Source organism: Gadus chalcogrammus, chromosome 8 (assembly GCF_026213295.1).
Source record: "Gadus chalcogrammus isolate NIFS_2021 chromosome 8, NIFS_Gcha_1.0, whole genome shotgun sequence".
In the NCBI taxonomy this organism is placed as follows: Eukaryota; Metazoa; Chordata; class Actinopteri; order Gadiformes; family Gadidae; genus Gadus; species Gadus chalcogrammus.
Window position 1 is genome coordinate 17,539,489 of NC_079419.1, and position 27,506 is coordinate 17,566,994.

Here is a 27,506-nt window from a genome sequence, read left to right on the forward strand (position 1 = left end):
AAAAAAAAATCAAGTTGCCTTTTTGTATACACAAATCATAAAGTGTATGTATGGTGATATTCATCAAGGTGACTTCCTTCTATGAAATGTAAAATGGCTAATTGTTGTACACTCATTTCACCACAAGGAGGAAGCACATTAGAATACACCACACCAAGGCCTTTTTTTTGTAATCGAAAAACGTTGTCATACTATGATATTATACCCTGGCTATGAACAGAAAAAGATGTAAGAATAAGTGTTCATTTGCATACATTATAGTTAGTCTAAAACGCAGTGTGGGATGACCGAACTGAAAAACTGAAAGCATGGTACCTTTTTAAGCTCCTCCACAAAGGTTATTGTGTATTTTCATCTGCACTAAAGTCTGCTTGTATCTATCACGAGGATGTAATGTCTGCTTTGAATGTGTCAAACTGCTGAGAGGAAAAGGCCTTGAGCTGTGGAGAGACGGCTATGGCGTTGCAGTGTGCGCTAAGTTTAAGAGGTAGTAATGGGCAAGCGTGCAGGGGGGCTGTGCTGCAGCAGCAGAGAGAAACAGCAAAGTCTGCAGTCATTAATATGCAAATATGCAAATGAGAGTGTAATTAAGATTGGGCGTTTGTCAGTCTCTCTTTGATTGCTAATGAATTCCAATCTGCAAGAAAGGGGGAGGGGAAGATAAGCTGAAAATTAGGAAAAAAGAGGGACGGTATTGTGCTTCTCTCGTGTTATAAAACCGTGGTATGGCGTGTGGTCCACAGCATACAAATGCACTCATTAGCGCAGCGAAATATATTCTTGCATCGTCCACCATAAAGTAACGACGGTGACAAGCTACACATGCACAGGAACACGACAGGATAGAGTATGCGTAAGGCACTCAATGTATGTGGTGTAATGCTTTCCCTATAGATGCCTTCTCTCCCCCTGCTCAGACGAGTGTCATTGCATGAAAGGGACAACAGGAGAGGCTTGGGAGGGGGGTCTAGCTAGATGATTTACCCTGCACACAGTCAGTGAACACACCGCATGACAAGCTAGAGCCAACACAGGAAGGGGGCAAGACGTGTGCTCGTTAAGAGTGATGGGGGCTGACCCCTGGTGTGAGCGATGGGAAAGGTGGCGGTGGGTGTAGGGGTGGCTGTGGGGGGGAGGAGGGGGCTGCCATGCCGAGATCAGGCTCAGGTATCTCAATGGGGGGTTGCAGCGGCAGCATGTCATGTGTCACAAACAACGGTATTCTGATATTTTTGGCAAAGGGCGGTTTGCCTGCATGGCGCACACGGGCACTTGCTGGCGTTACTGCCGTTTCAGTGCTCCCCAGATATGTATCCATCTTGCTCTCTTTAACATTAAACGGTGTGATGGAGACATGGAATAAATAACATTTTTGATGAAGAACGTCGAAGGCAGCTGCCTCTGTCGGCTAATGATTTATTTGATACGCTTCTGTTTTGTACACATTTTACAAGGCTGGACAGAGCCCATTATATACAGCACCCATGCCTGCAATTCACACCCCATAAAATCCATTGCTTTACTGTATGTATCTTTCAGAGAGAATACTTCAAGACGAAAGCATGGCACTATATCTTTACTGTCCATTGAGGACACACCCAGATGCTCCTGATAAATGTCACCAATGTTTGAGAAAGAATCATTGACAAACAAGTATAGCACGTTGAGGCCAGGCAGGAGAGTGTGAGTGTTGGCTGTCACTATGGAGGATTTGAGTGTGTGTGTGTGTGTTTGTGTTTGTGTGTGTGTGTGTGTGTGTGTGTGTGTGTGTGTGTGTGTGTGTGTGTGTGTGTGTGTGTGTGTGTGTGTTCCTGTGTGTGTGTGCGTGTTTGGCTGGGTGTTTGTCTATGTCTGTGTGTGTGTTGGTGGCCCTGACAGAATGTTCAACAGGAAACAGGAAACCAAAAGTCATAACAGGAAGTCCCAGGTTTTCATACTGTACCTGATGCGTGGGTGGCTTCATTTGGGGGAACCCAAATTGCATATGCTCTGTATGGCATAGGAAGAGGAAGAAACAGAGACGAGGCTCATGCATGTCGAGGAGGTCGCACTTTGGGGTTGGAGTAAATAGGAGTTCCACTCTAAAAATAGTTTGTCGTTTTTTTCATGCGTCTTCTGCACCTTGATGTTATTTTGCAGCCTGCTGCTTGTCCTACTTTTCTTAAAGGAACAACCATAACACTGTTTGATGTCTCATCTGGAGAGCCGATATGATCACTGCCGTAGAAGACACGCTCCCCGTCTTTCCCCAGGTGTACACGCTCCGCCATCAATCCCTGGTACAAGACTGGTTTTGTCATAATGGGGTCTCGCATCGTCTCTGCGCTCTCACCTTTTTTTTGTCACGTTATTCAGAGCTGACTTATTGTGGTGCAGACGGAATGATTTCACACTCTGCCATAAGGAGTCCCTCTTTAGGGTCAAAGTTGCTCTTTACAGTCAGGCTATTCATACATGTTTTTTTCTTGTTTCGCCATAGACAACAGAGGCCAAACACAGTGTGTGAAGTTAAAACCTAAGATGAGACCATGAAGAGCTCCTGAGGACAAACATTAGATGTGACAAATGTCTTAAGTAAATGAAATTGCTTTGTAGCATTCATCAAATCACTTTTTTTTTTGTATGGGAGGATCATTTTAAAGAGATGCGCTTGACGCTTAAGTGTAGCTCTGAAATTGATTGTCTTAGTGCAAACCACACATGGTTCACTGTTTGTGAATAAGCCAGCACAGATGCTACTGTGGTTATTTCCCCTCTAACCAGTTGAGGTTTTTCAAGTCCCCAAAACCAACAACATAATAGCAAATGCTTGGAAAACATGCAAACCAATGGCTACCATCAAGTTGCATTTCTTTGAACCCAAAGGCCTATATATATTGTGCTTCGGGTTCTGCCATGTCCTGGGTTTAAATTAAGAATTAACTGATCACACATCGCCATTGACGCTCGATACACGTTGGCAGTGATAGGTTACTCAACCATTATTTTATTCTTGTTTTCATACCCACATGCATGTATATCCACACACTTGTCTATATGGTCCACTCAACATGGCAGACACAGCTGTCAGTTCTTTGTTGTCCTCCAAATCCATTCAATGACTGTTTACCTGAACCATTTGTTGACTAGCCATGAGCCATTGGATCAGAACCAAAACGCTTCTTCTAAATTTAACGTTACAGCCAATGTCATACAGCCGTTCAGATATTAGGGTTTAAGCATTAGGGTTACAAGCACGCTAACCCCATTGGACACTGTAGTTCTATCTTAATGCATTATATTTCCCTCGCAGTCATCTATGCTATGGTATTACTACAATTCTCCTTAATTCGGCACGATGGTCATTACGTCTCACTTCCTCGCATGTGTACAAGTAGAATATCACCACACCATTGTTTTTTTTGGAGCTTAGACAGCGCTTTAATAGCAAAATAAAAAACAACCGTTGGCTAAAATGAGGTGGCCCCAAAGGATATCGTAGAGATGTATTTGGGCAACCCTCATGTCGATCAAAATTTCCCTTTATCCAATTGGTCCCACGTTTGGATATTATCATTCCATCTTGTACTGGTCTGTCAGTAGGCTGCTGAGCTCTGCGCTGTCCTCTTCCGCAAGGTTACATAGATCCCCACGGGTTGCCATTATGGGAATATAATATTCCACCTGAAGCTCTGCAAGTTACCTTCCGTGTTATTTAAGATACACGTGGTATGATTAAGTGATCTTTAAAATATTTTTCGTTCGGTAGGAAGTCGTTTGAAATCGGACACCGCTGATGTTTTAGCGTCCATCTCCTCTCGTAGGCTGCGCTGCGGAGTAATATGTTGTTGGAACCGACAATGTGGAGGCTGTTAAAATGTCTACTAGGAAAATGAAATCGTTACAATCGTAACAATAAGAAAATCGGAATTAACACAAGAGTTGTAATTCCACCCGGAAAGACAGTTTCGATTTCGTGACCAGGACAACAACAAGCCGATCCGGTAGAGGGGAGGTTGATATTGTTTTTGCTCATCTTCATCAAACCCACGGTCCGGAGCACGGGGAAGGATCCTATCCCCAACTTTGTTTTTCTCTACTCCAGGCGCTCATTTTGTATGTTGGATGCCCGATTATTAAGTCCAGGTAATTGTGGTTTAGAAACTAAATTATATCAAGCATGTGCATGTGAAACATAGGTTGCCGGTCGGGTTTTTAACACGCTATTGTTCAACTTAAGCGCAGCGCCCAAGTTGTCGGAGGGGCCGCCGGGGGAAGCGGGCTCTTGGATTTCGGTCCGGCCTGGAGGAGGAAGACCTCGCGTTGGTTGAGCAGCGTTTTCGCTGTACGGCCAAAGACTTCTTTGTTCGGAGGCCATAACGATGTGAGCGTTTATTAAACCGGCAGCCTGATCCGAATTGAAAATTTCCGGATGGTTGCCAACTCACTTAGGTTTAGTGAAAGCGAGAGATGCGTGGTGGTTATGGAGATATAACGCTGGTCTGGACGGGTTTAGTCCTCGATCGCTGCTTAGGACACGCGCCTACACCTGTTCATCACATTTTGTGGTTTAATGTTGTATGGCGATACTACGTTTGTGTGATTCAACAATCTACGGTGGTGTACGACGTAGTTCCAGTTAAATGGAAAAGCGGGTGTTAATTTATTTTCACCACGATCCTGGCCAGTAAACAAAATGTGTTAGCCAGTATTTATATCTACGTCGTCCACCACATGTATCCCCGGTTTGGTCAAAGGGGTAAATATAGAAATACATGTCTTATTTGATTCCTTTTTGGCCCCCCAACTTAAACTTTTGTGGACTGAGTCTTTGTGTTCATCAATGATGAAGCTAATTGTGTGTCGCTAGTGCCCTCCTCCTCCTCGGTGTGTGGACGGGCAACAGGTTTTTAAGGTCCTTCTGAAGCCTCGCTAACATAACGGTGCTTCATAAACGCATTCCCCTTTTGATAAATAATGACATACTGCTTAACGCATGGTCTTTGTTCTAGCCGCATTATTGCTATTTCAGCAATAAAACTTTTTACCAGTCGGGGTAGGCCGGAGGAGGCCGGGAGGGGAGAGACGGGGTGGGGGTGGCAAATGGAAGTTCCATTTGTTAGGAGGGGCTAAACACTTCTCCCCCATTTTGACCTCGGTTGAATGAGACAGGGAAGTTGAGGAACTATTGATCAAGAATGTCCAGATCCCTATATTTAGATTTTAGTGAAGTATCGGTTTAAATGCTAGACCTGTTATTCAATGATATTATTACGCTTATTACTAATTACTTGATTTGTTACAACTTTATCTCCATGGGTTTCAATTATTTAATTGAACCCCCTCAAAAGGATTGATTGAAGTGGTATACATAATTTATTGTGTGTGATCCAGTGATGGATATCTAAACCTTATTCTTAAAGTTGTAGTATTGTGTATCTGTTGGCCAATCAAGCATACATTGTTTACCTTAATTATCATTGTAAAACGTTTTTTTTTTACAAGTAATAAGTTTGACTGGATGAACATAAATGGTTTATTGCAAGCATTATGCCATCTTATTGCATTGGTTCCGCCTCTTTGAATAGAATAGCAAGGTTAAAATATGCTTGCTTGTGAGAGGAAAGAGACATAGTTGGACTGGGGAATGAGCACAAGTGAAGAGTGTTTCCCCTTTGGCTGTAACCGTCTACTGTTACAAATGTGGGTTAACAGAGAAGGCACTTTTTCTGATTTATGAACAAATTGAGGTATGTCATTTATACAACAGTACATCATGGTTCGTTTTTAAAGTGGTGTTGTGTGATACTTCAACTTGTCGTTGATTTAAGACTAGGGCATTCTTTATATTTTGTTTAACAATCAACCTGTATTCCGGTTGAACAATTCAATGGTTACAGAAAGGTGATCACTGGTGAATTACAATGATGTTGATCTGTCAAGCAAATACGTTTGGTAACACTAGTTAACAAACTATATATATCCTGGTTGGACTTGAGGGCCAGGCTACGCTTTCAAGTAAGGTACATTGAGGGCTGTTTTCCAATTTAAACTCTGTGTACCCTCCTTGTAAACAGCCCCCCACAAGATAATCTCACACCATGTTCCTTCTTTAAAGCAGAGAAGAAGCCCCACCAGCGATTGTCATATTTATTTTATAACATAGACATTAATTATGCAGTCATGGCATATTCATTGGTACACAGATGACCTATGCCCTCATAGCTGGAGTGGTTGTTGGTTGTTTGTGTACTACCAACCGGTGTAATTTAATTGGCTTACCCCCTGGCTCCTCTCAAACTGACGACCGGGGATGTAATCGAGGTGTGCACCAGGCACACACACGCACCCATATATATTTATTTATATGTGTGTGTATGTGGTGTGTATATACCTTTTTTGAAGACGGGGTAGAGTTAACCAGCTCACAAACGGGTCCTACTAATGCTCTCCTACTCACCTCTGCCCACAGTCACTTACTGAGACTTAAAGGGCCAACAAACAACAGCACAGAATGGCTGCTGCTGTGGGAACAGACAAGGAGCTCAGCGACTTGCTGGACTTCAGTGCGGTAAGATGCCTCTAAACAATGCTTCACTCCAGTCCAATACACATACATACACATTATTTCAATTCATAACAAACTGTTTTTTCAAGTTACTTTTCCAATATGAACCTTCCAAGAGTTGTTAAAAAGCATTTGTAATAGTAAAACGTCATCACATTCAGGAATTGCATTGTAGGTTGGGGTGGGGTTTTGGATGGTTGTAAATCAACCTCCATTTTATTTGACTGTTCTGTTGTGACTCACATTACCGTGGGCTAATTGCTTATGCAGCCTCGGCTGGTATGTGTACATTGCTTCCCAGCAGTGATAGTAGTAATAACTTGTGATGATTGTTCTGCATTCGTATCTAACCGGCCCTTACAGAGATGTTAACATCCAAGTGTATTGCTTTCACAGTTTACGCTTCCATTTCAGATGTTTGCACCGCCTGTATCAAATGGCAAGAACCGCCCAACGACTCTCGCCAGCAGTCAGTTTGGAGGTTCAGGTAAGCCTTGAGTCCGCCTTGCCACGCATGTTTTTGTCTGTCTGTTTACCAGCCGCCTGTTTCACTGGGGTCCCTCTCTTCGATCCACGTATGGTTTATAAATGTGATTTTCTGTGACTTTAAAGTACGGCAGTGTAGGGAGAGGCTGGGTGTAAAATCCCACATTTCCCTTTTTTCCCCTTTCTACCACCTGAAGCAGCTGTTCCAGGGCCATTATTGCTTTTCAATTATACCCCAGTAAAGTTTCCGACCATAAAGCCGGGCAGTAAGGGGCCTCTGGTATTTTTTTTTCTCTCTCTTTCACACCGGTTACACTTCCCCAACGGGCCCAAATAACAGGAAACGGATCCTATCCCAACCTGTAACCCCTAACCTGTTTAGCTACTGATCACTGGCTTTAAAAAACAAACAAAAATCACACGTACTGGCCAATCCTTCAGAAGGTGGTGGGGCTGTTGGTGTGGTTCCGCTGTGGTATGTTATGGTCAACAGCGCCCCCCCCCCCCCACACCCTCCACCCCCTTCTTCCTTCCATAGGTGTCCCTTCCCTCACCTCCTCAGCTGTTGCCACTCCATCTCAACACATGTGGTTTTTGTTGTGGTTGTGGTGGCGGAGAAGGGGCTTCATGGCGACAATGCAGCCTTCTTCTTCTGAAGTCCCGGGAAATTGCATTCCTGCCTTTTGCGTCACGTACAGTGTGTTCCTCCCTCAGACAGAGTACCCCACAGTCCCTTGACGGCACTGGATCAGATCTGGCGTTTTCTTTCGTTCCCAACCTCCCTGAACCTATAGATATACCCCCCTAGCTCAGGTCCTCTCCAGAAAGGACCTCCTAGGCTGCCGTCCTCACCCTTTCCTGCGGCGTTGCATAGCCCTTCCCCAGGCTGCTTGTCGTACCTACAAGTGGCGCAGGTTGTTCAGGTAGCAATGGAAATGAAACAGGATATTAAAGAAGGGAGGCTAAGATGAAAGACAAGTGGTCGATGGGACGTGGGGGGTAGGGGGGGGGCTGGTGTGTGTGGCGAGGTGCAGGGGACGTATTGGTTATATTTCTCCTCTTCATTTGAGGGCCACTTAAAGGTTCTTTTGTAGAAGGAAGGTGCTTGCTTACAAAGGAGGGACGTTCCTGTTAACAATCCAACTGCTGCTCCTGGGATTATGTCTCATGGTGTAGGGCCGGGATGCTCCCAGCCATTGGACACCTAGACAATGGGGATAGGTCAGAGAGAAGAGGCTCAACAGGCAGCTAGCATATGTGGCTCCCGGCATACGGTTTCACCGGGGAAGAAGCCCACGCCTTCAAACGTCCCGGCTGTGGAAGAGTGCTGTTCCAAGTTGACGTTGGGCCTGAAAACGTGCCACTGTGTTGGAGTGAAATCCGAGTGTTTTATGTATTTTTTTCTATTTTTTTTGTCTGACTCTTTTCTTTTTAGTATGCCATGGACATGCATCATTGGTTTTGTTTGTTTCTGTCGTGCGCGACCCAAGTTTCTCCCTATACTGCGGCTAGAGTTTTATTAGACTTTAAGTACAGCCTGAACATCTTGATAATTTCACAACAGTGAACCAATAGTTAGTTCACTATCAAGCGGAGTTCCCACGTTATTCTCTATTGAAATTACATTTCTAAATGGATTTTATCTAACACAATGCCAAGTTTAACATTTGCATGCAGATTTCATTTCTGAGGGGGAAAAGCTGCACTAATGTGAATCATACAGATTTGCAACATGGCATAATCAGATGATTCTGTGTTAATTGAAATTCTTGGCAATGCTGTTTGGGCTTTACATAATATAGTCTTAAAACCTTGACAGTCCCTTGTACAAAAGATGCAGAGTCGGGCCTCGTCGTGTAGCTAGCTTCAGAAAGAAGTGTGTTTATCACCATTGTGGGGCTCTAGGCCTATATTGTGTTTTCTGTTTAGTCTGACGCTTCTGGTGACTCACAAGTTGAACCATTCAGGGGCCAGGTTATTGTACATTGTTCAGCATTAACAATCACCCGCGTTCACTCTCCCGAGACTTCATCTGACATCATGCTTTGTGTCTTTTGTGACTCACTTCACCGGAGAGAGGGGAAGGAAGGTGTGTAGACAAAATGACACGCTCAAGTTAAAGGTGCTCGGGGCACTGTCCCAGTAAAAGAGAAAAAATTAGTCGAAGAAAGAGTCTGCAAGTTCAGCCAATGTATGTGCTGTGAGTGCTGTGCTTATGTAGCTTATGACTCAGGCTGACTATCTGTTTCCAGTATATCTTCCTGTGTAATTATAGACTAGCCATGTTTTAAAGGGGCGTTGCGTAGCTGGGGGGGGGGGGGGGGGAAGCGCATTGGGGCTCACCAGAGAATTTGTCTGGCCTTACTCACCCAGCTCTCCCCCGCCGTCTCTCCCATGTCACGGCCCTCTCCCGGAGAGCCCTGTGCTTTCCCTGCTCCCAAATCAGGGCCATTAGATTTTGGGAGGATCGCTGCCAAAACTGAGCAATAATGAGTATCATTTGGCACTGGGTTTGAAATGCTGCTTTGAGGTTGTGCATGTGAAATCTCCTTCCACACAAAAACGTTTGAGGCAAATAAGGCATTTAGTGATTTAATGTTTAGGGTATTTCTGCCATTGGTTTGTCTAATTGTAGGTAATTGTTGGTGAATACTAAATGGCAATCGGGTAAAGATTTCTTCCCCATTCTTTTTGTTTTTGAATCGTATATTAAGCTATATGTTATACCTGAAAATGATGCTGATGTTATGTAAAAGAAGATGGAATTGATTTCCTGCGTTGCCTAACCCTCCCTGCCCCCAATCCCCCCGTCCCCGCCATCGCTGGACAATATAGACCTACCTTTTTATAGTCCTACCAGTAAGAACCCGTAAATAACAAGACTGGGTTCTAACGACCATAGTAAACAATGTTTTCTTTGTCTTTCGACTCATGGAACTTCAACACATTAACATTGAATATTCAATATAAATGTTACCCGCCGCAGCAGCCAAGTATGAGTTTTGAACACATTTCTTCATATATGGATAAGAGAAAAGCGAGGTTGCATCATAATGACGTGTGTAGTTGTTTACAATAGCTGTATGCGTTAAAGGTACGTTGGGCTATTTGAGGATTATACATCTCATGTATTGGCAGTATAACCCCACCCCTCTACACATAGAGCACGCCTGATAAGGCAGCGTGGCAGTTCAGCTCCCTGTGGTCAATGTCTTGCTATTGTAGCCCTGAATGGTATCAGTCTCTATCTGTGTGCTTTACACCTGTCAGTTCAACCCAAGCAGCACAAAGGAGACCTAATAGCGGTGGATCACTCTTTCTATTGCTCAGTTCAGTGGCGCCGTTAATGAAACCGAGTTTGGGGAGGTGGATACGCTGCAGCTTAGAATGCCCAGCATTTAACTCTATTATCCCGGTGTCCAAAAGAAACTCCTTTTTTAAATAGATTTCACGTAGCCTGTATAACCTAGATATCGTAGCCCTCGACAGACACATTCACGGAATAGGCGAAATGGCCTCTTTTAAAATACACGATAAGGCTTTTACCACCTGAGCGTATTTGCAGGAATTGTAAATTTGGCCGTGTGGCTGTAAACAAAGGCACAGAAATAGTCAGAAGTCAGGAAACACAGAGTGCTCTTTCTTAAGCTAATTGAGGATTGTGTACCCGCGATTTACAGCTCAAGTGAATGGCCTGGCAGGGTCCTTTCTCTCCCCGGCGTGATTGACACGCCGAGTGACAGCCAGCCATATAGAGGGAACAAGACATTGTCTCCTTCATCTCCTATTCCGCTGGTGTCATGTGCGTATAGATCACAGTTGTCACGGCAATCTAGCAGCTCTCTGCGCTCTGGACCCATCAGTCTGTTCTACTGCTGATCCTGTCATGATGCCGGCTCCCCCCTTCCCCAGCCCTCCCCCCCCCCCCCCCCCCCACCTCCACCCATCCTCCACTCTCTTCCTCTCCCTACCCCACCCTCCCCTCTCCGCTTTTTAATTAGACAACAAAACAAAAATATGAATATTCATAAAGCGGAGCTTCATTAATATGCACAATTATGCAAATCAGCACGCAATTAAGCCTCAGCTTTCCCCTGGAGACGCCGAGATGCGGTGCGAGAGGAGACTGATAGAAAGGGGACAGGCAGGGACTTCTGCCTCACCAATCTTTAAAATCGCCCTCCTTTCCGTCACGATCATCTCTCCCCCCCCCCCCCCCCCCCCCCCCTGTCTCCCGCCCTCTGCCGAGCCGCGGCGCACTGGCCAGGAATAACATGTGTCAGGCATGTCAGGTTGGGTCCTTCTCTGGTCTCCGTTAAGTGGAACATGTGGGCAAAATAGCGAGAGAGCGGACGGTCTAGTGAATGACTGTTGCCATGGAAGGAGAAAAAAACAAGAGTGTTCAGGAGAGAGTGGGAGATGGGAGAATGTCGAGGACGGCTCTGGAAGCCTCATACTGGGTGTTAATTATTCAAACTTCCTACAGCTCATATCCATGCGATGTGACAGCGCTGTCACCGCGCTTCCTCCCTGTGAGCTGTGAAGGCGGAGGGGCTCTCCAATTAAACATGTTTCCGAGCAGGTCACCTTCTTTCAGGCTCCTGGGGAACACCGCGGCTAGCGTCGGTTATCAACGCTCATCGCTAACCCCCCGCCTCCCCCCCCCCTCCCCTCTCCCCCACCAGGGCTGAGGGGCAACGCTTCCACCGCTAACCCTCCTTCTCCCTCCCTTGTCTCCCCCCCCCTCTCCAGGTGTGGATGAGCGGACCGGGCCGGGCCCCTGGGGGCCGGCGGAGCAGAGCAGTCCATCCTTCAGCCAGACCAGGGTAAGCACCGGCCGGCTCCCCGCCGCCCTGGACACGTGTAACACACACACACACACACACACACACACACACACACACACACACACACACACACACACACACACACACACACACACACACACACACACACACACACACACACACACACACACACACACACACACACACACACACACACACACACACACACACACACACACACACACACACACACACACCAGGCGGCGTGCTCGCTGTGTGTGATGGAGGGCGGTCGGACACTTTTCAGATCAGCTGCAGCCGAGCCCTGTTGTTTGTTATGCTCCCGCTAAACGCCGCTCTCTGCTCCCCGGAACAGGGTTACCCGGAAGGGGCCGTCTACAACGAGCACGAGGGCATCCCCTCGGCCCCCGCCTTCGGCTCGGGCATCGTCGGTGAGGCCTGTTTGTTTGTTTGTTTGTTTGTTTCCAACCTGATTACGAGCCGTCGGCCGCCACGGCGGCTGATGGATGGCTCGGCGGCGGCGCTAAGCAGCCGAGGAGCAAATGTTTCGACCATTGGCGCCCGATAATAAGATGCATGGAGCGGGAGGGAGGGAGAGTGGACTTGCTTACCAAAGCCACCGCGCTGTCCGATGCTGTGACTGCACCATTGACTTTGTGTGTGTGTGTGTGTGTGTGTGTGTGTGAGAGAGAGAAAGAGAGCGAACGAGAGACATTGCAAATGAACCTTTTCCCAGGTTGGAGCCGCTAATGCAGCTCATTGTGGCAGTGCGCAATTCTGCTTAGGTAGCGATGGGTGAGGAGTAGGGGGTAATCAGGGATGAGCTGGGGGGAGGGGTCTTGTTTGTGTGTGTGTGTGTGTGGCAGTTTGTGCAGTGATGGGGAAAAAGGGGGTGGGGGGGGGGCAGCAGGGAGGTGTGTGTGTGTGTGTTTGTTAGGGGGATCGGGGTGGGGGGGGGTAAAGGGCACCCATGCACAAACAAGGATCACCCCTGGGGATTACTCTGGCCTATAGATTTCCTCATATGAACTGTCACGGGGAGAGAAGGGGGGGTGGGCGTAATAGGCCGCCGACCATTTACGATGGGCCAATTTGTTGTTGTTTCGCCGTCCAAAGTCATAAATAGTACACATCATAAACGCTCTCTGCGGCAGATGGGAGGCGCCCAACCAAAGAAACGGGGACACCCAGATTGTGTTTTAATAGTGACATTAAAGCCCAATTTCTCTGCCATGATGACCTTATTCATTCCCCCTCTCTCTCTCTCATTCTCTCTCTCTCTCTCTCTTTCTCTTTCTCTCATTCTCTCATTATCTCATTCTCTCATGCTCTCGCTCTCTCTCTCGCTCTCTCTCTCTCTCTCTCTCTCTCTGTGTCTCTCGCTCTCTCTCTCTCTCTCTCTCTCTGTCTCTCGCTCTCTGTGTCTCTCGCTCTCTGTGTCTCTCGCTCTCTGTGTCTCTCTCTCTCTCTCTCGTGTTTCTTCTGCTGTGCGCCGCCCACCAGGCAAGGCCGAGCGAGGATCCTATTCTTCGTTCACCGCACAGGTAAAAACAACAAGCATCCACACGACCCAAGCCACCGGCGCCGCTCTTAATGTCGTATGTAGGTAGCGTTACATTATGGGATGGCCCGCGTGACCGTGCTCTCCGTGTCCGTAGCCGGGCTTCATGCCCAGCGAGATGCCCATGCCCAGCCCCGATGCCCTGTCCCCGTCCAGTGTCAAGTCGGGCTCCCAGTTCTACTCTCCCTACCAGGGCGGGAACCCCCGCCGGAGAACCCCACAGGACAGCATGGGTAAGGGAACGCAGAACCACCACGTGTTACCGTACCGCTCTCTCTCTGACTCACACACACACACAGAGGCCTTTAGTTCACACGGCTGTAACAACATGGGGGGGGGGGGGGGGGGCTGTGTGTGTGTGTGTGTGTGTGTGTGTGTGTGTGTGTGTGTGTGTGTGTGTGTGTGTGTGTGTGTGTGTGTGTGTGTGTGTGTGTGTGTGTGTGTGTGTGTGTGTGTGTGTGTGTGTGTGTGTGTGTGTGTGTTAATGCCAGCGTTGGTTGAATGGATCTCTATTTCTTATTTGATGAATAGAATAATTGATACACAATTATTTAATTACTATAATTATTGAATGATCTTAATTTCCAATAATTACTATAATTATTAAAAAAAATTATAATAGTTGTATATAATAGCTATATTTTGAGTGTTTAATTTGATCTAGATGTAAACAAATGTTTTCTGCGTCGTTAAATGTAGGTGATATTTGGTTTATTGCATTACTTTTTTATAATCAATGTATTGATCTTAATAATGTTTTTTTAAAGATGCATATCTTTGAAACATATGTAAATACGAGTTTGGAGGTGAAATCCGGCCAACTCCTTTCCGCAGAAAAGATGGGTTTCAGAACGCCTGCAGCACCACCGATTCCATCTCGGTTTCCTTTTGGGCGCACTTTTCTTTGTTCTGGTTTATATTTAAATCGCCGCGTATCATCACTTCTCCTACAGAGGTTATAAATATAGGCCCGAGAAGTCTCACTTCTGCTTAGCGCAGCAGAGTGCGCTGCTATCTGGTAAACAGCGGACACGTCGCGTTAGAAATGCCTTCTTGATTAGGCGCTAATGAATTAAAAGCAGATGGATGGAGATTCCTCCAGCGGGGCTGAAGGGGAGGCCTCTGCACGGGCAGACCCATTCACGGCTGTGGGCCGCGCCGTCATAATGCGAGGCGTGTGCATGTTTCAAAGCGGCTGTGTCTATACTCTTGTTCTCCTCTCCCTCTCGCCCCTTCTCCTCAGATCCCCAGCCAAAAAAGATCCGGAAGGTGCCCCCTGGCCTGCCGTCCTCGGTGAGTGCTAACAGACAGCCCCGGCTCTATCTCCTTCCACGCAGTCGCTCTCAGCCCGAGCGCCGCGCAGCGCGCGGGATTACGCCCCTTTTCCCATTCCACTTGGCATCCTAAGCCTTTCCTTGTGTTTTTTTTTCCTTTTTTTTTTTTTTTGCTCTTTTCATTTCTTTATTTATTTCTGGTGAAGCATTGCGCGAGCAGCCAGGCAGCCGCTCCAGCTGTGTGCCGGCCCAGTCGGGGGAAGGAGAGGAAGGGAACAGCCACTCTCTCAGTCAACCGCCATGTGAATTTATAGACTGCCGTAGTCCCGGCCTCTTTATTTTATAGCCACATATTTTCCCCCCCCCCGCACCCACCCCCACCGCCGACCCGGGCGCCCTCGCCGGGTCCCCGAAGGAAAGGGACCGGTGGTGTGGGGGGTGGGGGGGGAGGGGGAGAGAACCGCCCGCCCCCACCGCATCGAAAAAACCCAACTCTCCCTCTCCCTCTCTCCCTCTCTCTCTCTCTCTCTCTCTCTCTCTCTCTCTCTCTCTCTCTCTTGCTCGCTCTGGGAAGTCTATTTCCTCCCCTTGTCCGTCTCTTCCTTTCCCCCTCTTCTCCTCCCTCCCACTCCTCCCTCTCCCCCTCCGAAAACCCCCCACCCCTCCCTCCCTCCCACCAACAACAGCCCTCCCCTTTCTTTTCTTTCTTTCTCTCCCTCCCCCATCCCTCTATCCCAGCTGCCAGTAAAGTTGGCTGCCGTCCAGGCCTCGGCAGATGGTTCAGTAATTAGGAGTGCATCTCTCCATTCCCTCTTCTCCTCTCCCCTCTCTTTCCTCTCCTTTCTCTCACTCTGTTTAATCAAATTGCAGAGGAAAAACTTCAGTTGGTTTGGATCCCAGGTTTCACATGCATAGTTTTGATACTTTTTATTTGTTCTCCGAATGGTCTCGCTTAAAAGGGGGGGTTGGGGAGTGTGTGTGTGTGTGGGGGGGGGGGGGGGGGGGCACGGCGGGCACGGCGATCAGTTATTTTTTTTAAAAACACTAGTTTCAGTTTTTTTTTTATTCGGCTGCGATAAGGCTGACAAAATGTCCCCGTTTCCATGGACACGGCGGAGCGTGGCGGCGGCGGGACACGGCCCCGCGGGTTGTTTATCGCCAAAGCGTTCCAACTTGGTGTTTGTTTAAGGGTGGGATAGGTGCAGGGCGCTCGGGAGGCAGCAGGCAAGAGTCCGACAAATAGAACCTGACACTGCACATCCGATACGGGCCGCTGGGGCCGCGCTGCTGCTGCCGACCAGTCGGAGCAGAGCGCGGCCCAGCTGAATGGAGTAGTGGGTCCACACCGGCCAGCAACGCAGGGAAGAGGAGAGCCGTGGTGAATCGGGCATGTTGTGGGAGCGCCGTGTTTATTTATTTTCTCCTAATCTAATTCTGTTCCTGTGTGTGTGTGTGGGGGGGGGGGGGGGGGGGGGTGTAGTAGGTTGGCCACAGATTGTAGTGTTTGCTTGTAAAAAAAAAACGTAAACCCTCCTGGGTCAAGGATTTGCAGTTGGCCCTGTATCGCGGGCCAAGCTTTGGGGGGGAAGTGGCACAGGTGGGCTCCCCTTGGGAGGACCAGGTCCAACGGGGTGCTGCTCATGGGCCCAGAGCCCATCATGACCATGAGGATGTTTCCATAAACTGCAAGCACTTGTCCCGTTGAAAGTCTGGAAATCATTGGTTGGATGTTTCCTTGTATTTTCAGTTTGACACGCGACCCTGAGAGAGTAGTGCATTTGTAGAACATTTAGAAAATATATAAATAAGGCTAAAAACATCAACCAGTGATGGCAAATCTGTTGTCCTATTTGTATGTTTGTCTATTTAAATGCTCATATAAGTGTATATGTAAGCCTTTGCATAACATTATAATATTGGAGATTATCTACAAAACGTTGGCTAAAAGACTGGGGGGGCATTTTGTTTGTTACGCCTTTTAGCTTTACGTAACAATTGCATTGTGAAAGGTCTTCCTTGGTTTGACGTGTGTTTGTGCGTGTGTGTGTTTATTTCAGGTGTATGCACCGGCTTCAGGGGAGGAATTTAACCGGGACAGCGCTGGCTACCCGCCCTCCAAGGGGGGCAACGCCTACCAGGCACCGTTCTACATGCAAGGTGGGTTCACGCCCGGGCCGTGCCCCCTGCTTTAAAAGTCCTCCCTTCTCTGCTATCTAGTCATCAATGCTCAACAAAATTGTTAAGAATTGTTAATTGTTAAAAAAAAAAAAGGAATCAGTTTGTGATGGTAATTCTCTGGCGCAGATGGCCGGTGAGATACAGTGTTTTGTTGTCTTGCTAAGCATATGTGTAAGCCAGTGGACTGGGTGCCGCTGCCCCAGGCCTGGGCCACCCCAGCAGCACCCAGCCCAGCCCCGTGCCCAATGACTCCCTCATGGTTGAATAAAGTCGTCACCGTAATGTGACATGTCTCATATGTGGCTTTCATTGTCTTTCATCTCCTGTGGCTGGTTTATATACCTCATCCCCCCCCTCCCCCTCCTCCTCCTCTCTCTGTCTCTCTCTTCCCACACAACCCCCCCCCCCCCCCCCCCCCTCCATAACAGAAGGCCTCCATCCTTCCTCGGATCCGTGGGCGGCTGCCGGGCCGATGGTGCAGCCTGGCTACTCTGCCGTGCTGGGCAACTCCCCCCACCTGGGCCAGCACGCCCCCTTCACTGCCATCCAACCCCAGGACAGGCTGGTAAGCGCTGCCGGGACTCTCTCTTCCCCCCCTCCCTCTGCTCGCTCCGTTGGCTGGGGCCCAGCGAGGTCTCCGGTGCCCTGGCACCCGCTGCAACATTTAGAAAGCACGGAAGGAAGAAGGAGGCGAAAGGGAGGATTCGTCGATCTCTGTTTCTGTGTGGTTACGGGCGCTGTAGGCAAGATTTAAGAGCTATCATTTGAGTGTAATTTGTTAGAGATGCCATAGCCATCCGTCAGCCATTAGTGAGTGAAATGCTCTGTGAGACGATCAGTTCCGGTCGACTGTGTGCCTGCTTCTGTATGAGTCCATTTGGATTTAAGACCGCTTCTGGCTCCTCTCTGACCCTGATTGGTTTGGGGTATCCATCTTGCCTGTCAATCACGGTTATGCACACGGCAGCTCGAATATAACACTCAACGGTTGGGAAATGGAGGGAGAGAAGGAGCATTTATTAAGAAAATCTCCAAAACCCGTCTCCTGCTCCCCCTCTCCCCCCCCTCCCCCCACTCATAAACGGTACCTGCAGTACCTGTCTTTAAAGCCCTGTGGTGCCTCTCTGTCGTTGCGGACGCAGAAGAGGCAGCCGCTGCCCCTGTCCCCCCAGAGCTACCCGCTGCACGGCAGCGAGGTGAACGGGAGCCACCCTCCCGGCTTCCACTCGGCCTCCAGCGGCTACGGCCCCCCCAACCACACGCCGCCGCTCAACGGCACCGACGCCATCATGGGTACAGCTCACACATCCCCCCCCCCCCCCCCCCCCCCCCCCCCACCCTCGTCCTGGTTGTGTGTCTTGTGTTGTCTGTCTTGTGTGTGTGCGTGGGTGTCTTGTGTTTTTGCGTTGCATGTTTTGTGTCGTGTTTGTTTGTCTTGTGCGTTGCGTGTTTGTGTCTTGCGTTTGTGTGGGTTGTGTGTCATGTGTCTTTGTCTTGTGCGTTGTGTGTTTGTGTCTTACGTTTGTGTTTTGTCTTGCGCGTATGTATCTTACGTTTGTGTGTGTCTGGCTGGCGGTGTTTGTGTGTGTGTGTGTGTGTGTGTGTGTGTGTGTGTGTGTGTGTTTTATTTTTTTGAGACTACCCTACTTGCAGAGCTGTCCCGTGTGGGATTAGTTGTGCTGGGTGTTTCTAACGCACACACTGCTCTGTTTTCCCTGGCAGCCAACCGAGGGACGGCTCCCGGAAGTTCAGGCGACGAGATCGGGAAAGCCCTGGCATCTGTGAGTAGCCTCAGAATATCCCGACTTTGAAACGCAAACAGTATAGGAGAGGCACGGAATCCGAGGACGACTTTGTGCGTTTCGAGTAGAACTCCTCGTGACGGCGTGGTTTTCTTCCACCCCGTGTGTCTCTGCAGATCTATCCCTCGGACGCAACCAGCAGCGCCTTCCCTTCATCTCCGTCTCCCCCCGCCGGCTCGCCCCAGGCTATTTCAGGTGAGCAGTGGCCCACAAGCACCTCTCTTATATATGCAGCCTCAAGGTCACCGAGTTTCAAGGAGGCTTGCAGGCTGCCTCGCCGCTTTTCGCAGCCCCTCACCGTTGTTCCTCCAAGTCCCGCATAAGAGGAGTCGATGGGAAGTGGTTCCGACGTTTTTACGGCGTGAGGAGGGCTGTGTTTCCCATCAGGCTCCATGGCTCCCCTTGTCACCCGGGAGAGCGAGTCTGACTGCTTGTTGGAGTGGGCATTTGTTTTTCAAGAGAAAAATGCAAAATGTTGCAGTTGTTTGGAAAGGCAGCTGCTGGTGAATTGTACAGCGATGAGGTAATCTATCAGTGCTGGTGGTGGTGTGATTCCGGTGCTCTTCGGTCTGTGTGCCATAAATTGCGCTGTTGGAATCGGATCCAGTGGGAAGCATCTGAAACATTTGGAGTCATTACGCAGTAATTGACAATCTACTAGCCTACCGTTTAATTTTGTTGCATCTATGCAACCAAAGTAAGCAAATGGGGCCGACACTGATGGGTAAATTAGGATTAACAAAGGGGTTTGGACCAGTGAAATATATATGTTTTAATAGATGCGGTTAATAGTGTGTTAATGGGCCTTATGCTGTCTGAACAGTGCTGTTTGACGTTGGCATAAGCGGTATATTTGAATGATAAGTAACTTCTGAGGGAACATGGAACCAGCCCAGCTTGGCTGTGCCTCTGTGAGGAGCACATTCACATCCGGATCGGCTCTTTTTTTTTTTCTTCTTTTTTTTTTCTCGGCTCTCCAAAATAAATATTTAGTCATGAAGGCATCTTGGCAATGCACCGAAGCAGAACAAACCGATTTGCATACCAGAATAAGGGGAAATGGAAATGCTTTTTTCAATTACAGAAACCATTCTTTTGAGTTGTTGGAGTGCCATTATATGTAGCCTGAGCTAATAAGCCCAAGACAAAAACGACTCGCAATAAAGGCTGGAGATAGGAATCTTATCAAGTTGCAGAGCTTTTATTTAATTTTCTCAAGCAAGTAATGGGTCCACTGCATGTTGGTCCCGGCCAATGAAATGCGTGAACTGAACTCTTGCTGTCCCCAGGCTCCGCCTCCCAGTGGACCCGGTCCTCCGGCCAGGCCACACCCTCCCCCAACTTTGAGGGAGGAATTCAAGCTCTTGTAAGTCTATATTGCTATTTCCACACACACACACCCCTGCACACAAACCCACTCACACAAACTATTAGAATTCTAAACTAAGAAATGCAAACGCTTCAAATTCCAATGTGTAAATCGACTTAATGATTAAGTAGTTTTACTCCCAAAAATAAAAATAATTAACTCTGGCTTTAGGCTAGCACCATCATCTGTCTGCCTGGTTCAAGCGCTTATTGTTTTTAACTTCCTTTAATGTAATCAATGCGTATTGAAATAAGGCTGTAGTGTAGTGACGGTTTGAATCTGACAACGTGTGGATGACTACACACACTAAGCAAGCTTTAGTATTTATTTACGTCCGTCACTGCTCCCTGCGAGCCTAGCATCCCAGACGCTCAGCTATACGTTCTGTGCGGTAGTGAAAAATGGCCGCCATCGTAAACGGTCTTCCCTCTGCACACCACCTCCACAGCAGAATAAAATGGAGGACCGTCTGGAAGAAGCCATCCATGTTCTCCAGCGTCACGCCGGCGGCCAGGGAGGCCCAGGTCTGGCAGAGATGCACAGCCTGCTCTCGTCTGGCATGGGGCTGGCACAGACCTTCGGCAGCGCGGGGCTGGGCATGGCCAGTCGCCTTCAGGGACTGGTGAGGACCCCCACATAATGAAGGCTGGAGGAGACGGGGCCCCGTGAATGAATGAAGCTAAATAAACACGCGGACGCGTGGACCGGGCGTACGATATGTCTGAGAACAGTCCCGCACGGACGGCCGAGACGCCGTGACGCCGTGACGCCTCCGTCGTTACTAAAGCACCCGACGGGGATATACAAATTGATGTTTGTGCGGGGGGAAAAAAAAAATGTATGCAACAAAAACGCCATTCTTTTATTCCATCGTTGCAGATATCAGGAGGCAACCACGAGGACTCTCCTGGACTGCCCTCTAGTGGCGGCCTGCTGCACGGCCAGCACGGCGCCTCCTCTGGCCAGCCGGGCTCTCAGGCCGAAGGCTTCAACGGTAAGCCTCGCGCGCGGCGGACACGACGCCACACGACACTGCGCGCTGCACTTTGTTCTCCACGCCCCTGCCCCGTGGGACTCCTGTGTGTAACGCTCCTCAGCAGGCCTTCCTTCGGCCTGCTCAGTGTCTTCACTGCTCACCTCTCTCCTAGGGCTGCCCGGCGGCCTGTCCCGCTCCAGCGGGGGGGACCTCAAGCGGGAGGACAAGGACGACGACGACGACAACTCCTCCATGAACGACAAGTCGGACGACGAGAGGAAGGACATGAAGGCTCGCATCCGATCCAGGTGTTTAGAGAGTCCGCCCGTTGTGACGTTCACAGAGCGACTATTTTGATGTTAATTTTTGGGCTATTTAAGTTTGTTTGTATGTTTAATCGCTCTTGGTTTTTAATGTTTGCTGTAGATGTTGATTTCTATGTTCTGTAATAAGTGATGCTAGCTTAGATCTGTTGTTTAAGAAGTAAGGATAATGAATGAACTTTACACATGTTTAAACTGGGGTGGGTGCTAATCTCAGTTGATTTATCTGGAAACAGGCCAACACTAAATCTAGTTAGACTTGGCGTGGCTACGTGGATCTTAAAGGGGGTTTAATTCCGCAGTCTGGTTGACGGTACATCTGAATAAAATGAGATGAGTGTGTCACCCGTTAGTTCAGACGTGGGTGAATTTCGGATATCCCAACTCTTAACCAGGCTAACCCGTGCAACAGAATCGTAAGTCCCTCTCAACAAGTAGATGGCTCTAAAGCAAAAACACAGCATGCCTCGTTTACAGTCGAATCAGGAACATTTGCCATTACAAAAATGCCCCACAGACGTGATGAATATAATTTAGTATGCCTCCTAAAGCAGTAGTTAAAGTATAATGTCATTAATTTGTAATACTTTTATGGGACTCGAACTAGAACCTTTTACTAGAACGTGTAGAGTCATCCATTTTGCTATAGATATATATATATATATATATTCGAAGTTGACCAGATAAAAAATGTCTTGAGTTGCCCGCAACGCAACCCTGTAGAGTCGCCCATTCCTGGCCAACTGTACAAACTGCTCCTGTTTCCTTCCCCCTCCTCTACCACTATCGCTCCGCCAGCGGGGACGATGTGGATTTGGATGACGATGACGAGGATCTGCCGGTGGAAGTGAAGGCTGAGCGGGAGAAAGAGCGGAGGGTGGCAAACAACGCTCGCGAGCGGCTACGCGTGCGGGACATCAACGAGGCTTTTAAGGAGCTGGGGCGCATGTGTCAGCTACACCTAAGCAATGAGAAACCCCAGACCAAACTCCTCATACTGCACCAGGCCGTAAACGTTATACTCAACCTGGAGCAGCAAGTCAGAGGTCAGTGGGGGTCCCGGGAAGGAGGAGGAGGGGAAGGGGGCGCTGTTCCGATCCAAAACCTCCCTGCCAGGCTTCACTTCTTTGCTTTCCTCCTTGTTGAACGGAACAATGCTTTTCCCACGCTTCCAATGTCGCTACTCAGTGCTCAGTAGATGCTAGTACATGTGCCCCTTTTTTAGGCAAGGCAAGGCAACTTTATTTATCTAGCACTTTTCATACACAAGGCAGACTCAAAGTGCTTCACAAATAAACACTGTCATACAATAAAATAAAATAATAGATAAGTAAAAGACATATGCAAAGAAATGAGTAAAATAGATCAGCATTTTAGAAGGTGCAATGTATTTAAGATCAGACCAACAGTCTCTCTGGTACCCACGGCAGGACTCCAACCCGACCCAAAGGAACTTGGTCCTTTCAATTCAATTTTAAAGTACTACTAGATGGTAGATGTTACTTCAAAAGGGTGACCAGAGGACGGAGAGGGCACAATAACAAACACTCTTTGTGCCAAGTGATGTCACTTGCCATTGTTGTTTAACAAGCGACATCACCGGATATCATCCTAGCCGACCGGAAGGGGCCAAAGTCATAAGCATTGTTCAGAGCAGAAGTGGCTGAACTAGTCCCTGTGGGTCTGACCCGGGGCCCGGCCCCTCATTAAGGCCGCAGGGCTACAACCCGCCGTGGGGGGGGCCCCAGAACGAGGGAAACAAAGAAGTGAAACCGCGAGTGGGTGTTTTGAGACGTGCACTCTTTCGAGAGGATTACGTTCTTCCGACTGACACGTGCACGCGGTGCAGAGTGCTAGGGCCCGCCCTGACACGATGTGTGTGCTTAGAGTCCATGTACCTACCCTACAATGGATGCTCTGTCTCCACTGTGAACATGCTTCCATGTGTCTGTCCCTTAACTGAATTAACATTACCTTTTTTTTTGTTTTCTCCTTAAGTCGCGGTTCCCTCATTCCCCTTTCGCTTAGATTGTGTCTCATTGTGCTACTTCTAACAAACAACGCCTTAAACATTTTAAAGACATCATAGCAAAGTGTTTTGTGTTTTTAGAACAGTTGGAAGAGTCGTTTGTGTTCCCATTGTCTGTCATCGTTACACATGCTTTCTGCCCTGTGCGGCTGTAAACCTTACCATGCACCGCTCTGTGACTGGTCACCGTGTGGGACGGGTTGTCACACGGTAGTTTGTCCTCGTGTGTGTTAACCTGCATTCCACCTTAACTGCCGTTTCCTTCTCCGTGCTGCATGCCCTGGCCCTCTCCAAACGTTTCCTCCCTCTTTTTATTTGGCCTCCCAGTGGCCTGTACGCGGTACACAGATTTCCATTCCTTCATCCATCTCCCCCGCCCATCTCTCTCCTCATCTTCCTTTCGCAGATGGCAGCAGATTCCTCCTCTTCCTCACCCTCCAATAAATACATCGTCTCTCCCCCTGATGTATTTAACACAACACCACAAGACTCTCCCTTTGGCTTCCTTTTCATGGCCTTGTCTGTGCGCTATATCTGGCAGAGGGTGTCGCTTCCATCCTCGCTCCCTCCCTCATCCCCTCTCACCGCCCTTTTTGACAGTGCCCACAAGCCCTTCTCCATCTCCCGTCCCGAACCTCGGCGACCAGCAGAACCGCTGACCTTTTTTTTTAAAGAAAAAGTGGTTGGGCTCGACTACCAACGTGTCAGTCCTGGTCCAAATTAATTCGAATATTTCTGTCAGGCCCGAGGGGGGGGGGGGGGGGGAAAAAACCCTGCCTGCTCCTCTCCTCAAATCACACACAGAGACGTATTGGCCGAGAACAATTGTGTGTGCGCGTTTTTTCCGCGACGGCATCAGAACTGGACCTTTTGGTCGCAAAAAGCTGCTGGTCTGTGGTTCCCACACCAGGTACAGCCCAAGAAGCCATGTCCTCAGTTTCCACCGCTCCGCTCTCTCCTGCCACACGCCTCCGCCAGATTCTTCCCTCCAGTCCACCGCTTGAGTCATACTTGGCTAGACATGAAGGACCGAATACGTAGCCAGTAACAACACAGGAGCTTCTTCAGCACCAAGTAGCAACAAAAACAGAAACGACGGGCGTTTGGGTGGGGGGTTGTCGCGGTCGCGGTGGGGAGTATGGTAAGGCAGGCCGGTATTTAGGGAGCGAGGGCGGCATTTAAGGGCGCACATCTGAGGCCGGGCGGGTGAACGACGCACGGGTAAGGGGGCAGATGCGAGGCTGTGGTTTGGGTTTGTTAACCAGACCTTCCAAACCAACCCTCTCCTCCCAGCAGCAGCTGCAGCGTTGTCTCGGTGGCCGACGAGAACTTGACTGCCGAGGAGAAGGAGCAGCGGGAGCGCGAGCGGCGGCTGGCCAACAATGCTAGGGAGCGGGTGCGCGTGCGCGACATAAACGAAGCCTTCCGAGAGCTTGGCCGCATGTGTCAGCTCCACCTGCAGAGCGACAAGGCCCAGACCAAGCTCATCATACTGCAGCAGGCCGTCCAGGTCATACTGGGGCTGGAGAAGCAGGTGCGAGGTAGGTCCCCCCCCCCCCCCCCCCCCCCCGCCCCGCCCCCGTCTACTGGAAGGCCTTCCAGATCGCCCCAGAACCCCACCCAGCCCATCTCGCAATGGCTGGTGTGCGAAACGTGCAAAAGGGGGCATAGAGTCGTCAGACTGCGCCCCCCCCCCCCTCCACACCCTCTCACCCAATTCTATCCAACTACCAATAGGAGCTGCTCTGCGTCCACACCTAACCCTCATCTTGACTTGCTTGAGCCATCCTCTGCCACCCCTTCTCTTTTGGTTCAACTGGAGGAACAAAAGCCTAACGAATGGGGAAGAGAGGATGAGCCTTCCTGCTCTTCTGCTGCCATCTCTCCTCACCGTCTTATGTTCCTACTCTCTTCTCTTTTGCTTTGTCACATTTTCTGTTCATTCAGTGCTGCCATGTCCCAGCACTCCCCCTTAGCCCTGCGATGATCATTATAGACGCGCTGCCACCGCTCTCCAGTGTCTTGACTTTTCCCTGTGTGTCCTTCTCTCCAAAGAGCGTAATTTAAACCCAAAGGCTGCGTGCCTGAAGAGACGGGAAGAGGAGAAGGTGTCGGGCGTGGACCCTCAGATGCAGCTGGGAGGGGGTCACCCCGGGCTAGGAGGAGATGGACACAACCCAGTGAACCATATGTGATTCTCAGGTACGTCCACCGTAAGATCGCCGGACCCGATGGATCAAGTCCAAGGTTGTGCTGCTTTCCCACGCTTAAACTGAGGCGCACCGTGCCGCGAGCTTCACCGCGTTACTAAAAAGCGAGCGCCTCAGAGGCAGGCTTTGTGAACGATGGGCTCGTCTGCAACCAATTCCGTTCAACAGTATGGCCATTGGGCTGACTGGTTCACGGCTGAACAGGTCGGCCTCACGCTAATATCCAGATCAGTCATTTTGCTGCCTTCGTTTGGTTTCCAGTGTTGCCGCCACTGGATGTAATATTAAATACAAAGGTAGCTGACCCATTATAATGACTCTTGGTTGTGGGCTATGATTTGAACTAGATGTCCCGCCTACTCACTAGACTGCCAACCTGTAAGAGAAGTACTTTGTCCTTCACAGGGTATGTTCACAATTGCTCAAGGAACGTTGTTTATGAACAAGGCCATGGAAAAGCAGCATTACACATTATTACACAAATTTATAAAGAAATGTATACGTTGGGCAAAAACCTAAGACTAATACTGTTTTGTTTTTTTTCTTCTTGCCTTGCAGTTCCTGTTGATTGTACAGCCCTTAAAACATGTGGCCTTAACCTATTATCATGCATTACAGTGCGTGTTAAAAAAAAACAGAAAACAAATGGAAAACACGGACACACACACCTCATTACCGCAAAGCCAGTGGCCACATTCCTGATCATGAATAAGAGAGTATCAAGCACATTCATCGAAAGAGTTTTAGGAGTCTTGAAAATTGCAAATCTGTGAACTCTGAAGGGACATTTTTTTGGAGACTTTTGGAAATCGGAACATAATGAGGTCCGGTCTACCGGTTATGTTTTTTTTTTTTTGTAAGACATTTCAAAAGAAAACAAAAGTTGGTTTCTTGTTGGGAGCAAATTGTGTTTGGATCAAATAGTACTTTTGGATAAATTGCTCAATGGAGCAAGTTTGGGATCTGTATCCTTGGATAGTTATTCGGCATTCCCGTTGGAACAGGAGGTCTTACATTCATTACAGGCAAAAAAGGACACCAGAGTAAATCATGTGTTTGAATAATACCTGTTGTAATGTTTGCCTATTTTAGGCATAGTGTTTGGTCATGATAAATTTACAATAATTTTCATTTCCCCCTTAAAAGATGACTGAAATATGGATGTAGGTTTGGAGAGACAAGGCCATAATAGCATTTGAAATACTGGACAGAGATGTTTCATCTTTTGTGTGCGTGTGTGTATGCTAGTCACTATTGGCTGTAGATTGTTTTTTTTTAAGATAAAAAAAACTGAACTCTGCCAGTCACGGACTTAGGTATTTGTTATTTTAACCATTGGTACCCCCAACTATTACGTCCCGGCCATCTTTTAATGTCACTGCCATGGTTACAGAATGGAACGACTGCCAGAGAGGGATAAACCACCGACCGACACAAGAGAGAGGACTCATTACCAGTGGAGCTTCCCGCTGATCACATGGGGGGAGGGGAGGGGGAGGGGGGGGGGGGGGATGGGTGGGTTGTGTGCATGCGCACGCCATTTGGATACTGCTGCTGGACGGAGGCAAACGCAACGTAACCTTCACTGCCCTCGGCGCCATTCATCCTCGGCCGGTTGTCATGGCAACCCCCGGGGCACGTGGAGACAGGGCCCGTCGGAGTTTCCTCCACCCGCGGCGGCGGCGGTGGCAGCGGCGGCGCGGACGGGTCGCCGTGTTCCTGCCATGCCCCCAGGGCCCGCCGAGAACCTTGGGACGCTTTTCATAACCGCACGGCGGAGAACCTTCTGTTGTGGCCAGGGCCACACTCACTCGGATGTGGGAGACTTAATGTAGGACTGAGAGCGAACTGTATTTTAGTAAACTGCATTTAACCAGGAAATTGAAAAAAAAAAAAAAGATTTGAAAGGGATCATGAGTGTTATTGCGCTACCTTCTGGTAGT

The 27,506-nt window shown here is 48.7% G+C and overlaps 1 protein-coding gene across 13 annotated transcripts; it reads left to right on the plus strand.

Moving 5' to 3' along the window:
• Positions 1-3,556: 3,556 nt before the first annotated feature.
• LOC130387514 (transcription factor E2-alpha-like) lies at positions 3,557-27,056 on the plus strand. 13 transcript variants are annotated; one of them, XM_056596643.1, is made up of 22 exons: positions 3,558-4,125; positions 4,220-4,363; positions 6,452-6,550; positions 6,944-7,034; positions 11,786-11,859; positions 12,197-12,271; positions 13,329-13,385; positions 13,500-13,635; positions 14,646-14,695; positions 16,734-16,833; positions 17,283-17,419; positions 17,997-18,147; positions 18,577-18,635; positions 18,773-18,851; positions 19,946-20,022; positions 20,474-20,647; positions 20,905-21,019; positions 21,126-21,309; positions 21,678-21,740; positions 22,123-22,370; positions 25,409-25,555; positions 26,122-27,056. In XM_056596643.1, exons 3-21 carry the CDS (start codon positions 6,494-6,496, stop codon positions 25,546-25,548), a joined length of 2,067 nt encoding a protein of 688 aa, XP_056452618.1. In that variant the 5' UTR covers positions 3,558-4,125; positions 4,220-4,363; positions 6,452-6,493; the 3' UTR covers positions 25,549-25,555; positions 26,122-27,056. The 13 variants fall into 13 exon arrangements, with proteins under 13 accessions (XP_056452627.1, XP_056452618.1, XP_056452619.1 ...); XM_056596644.1 differs by lacking the exon at positions 4,220-4,363 and having other exon boundaries at positions 26,957-27,056; XM_056596646.1 differs by lacking the exon at positions 4,220-4,363 and having other exon boundaries at positions 3,559-4,125; positions 12,197-12,272; positions 13,345-13,385.
• Positions 27,057-27,506: the final 450 nt, after the last annotated feature.

Coding starts and splice junctions, on each gene's coding strand:
- LOC130387514 (XM_056596643.1), top strand. CDS start 6,494: ATGGCTGCTGCTGTGGGAACAGACAAGGAGCTCAGCGACTTGCTGGAC. Junction 12,272..13,328: donor CCTTCGGCTCGGGCATCGTC/GGTGAGGCCTGT, acceptor GTTTCTTCTGCT/GTGCGCCGCCCACCAGGCAA. Junction 21,741..22,122: donor CTAACCCGTGCAACAGAATC/GTAAGTCCCTCT, acceptor TCGCTCCGCCAG/CGGGGACGATGTGGATTTGG.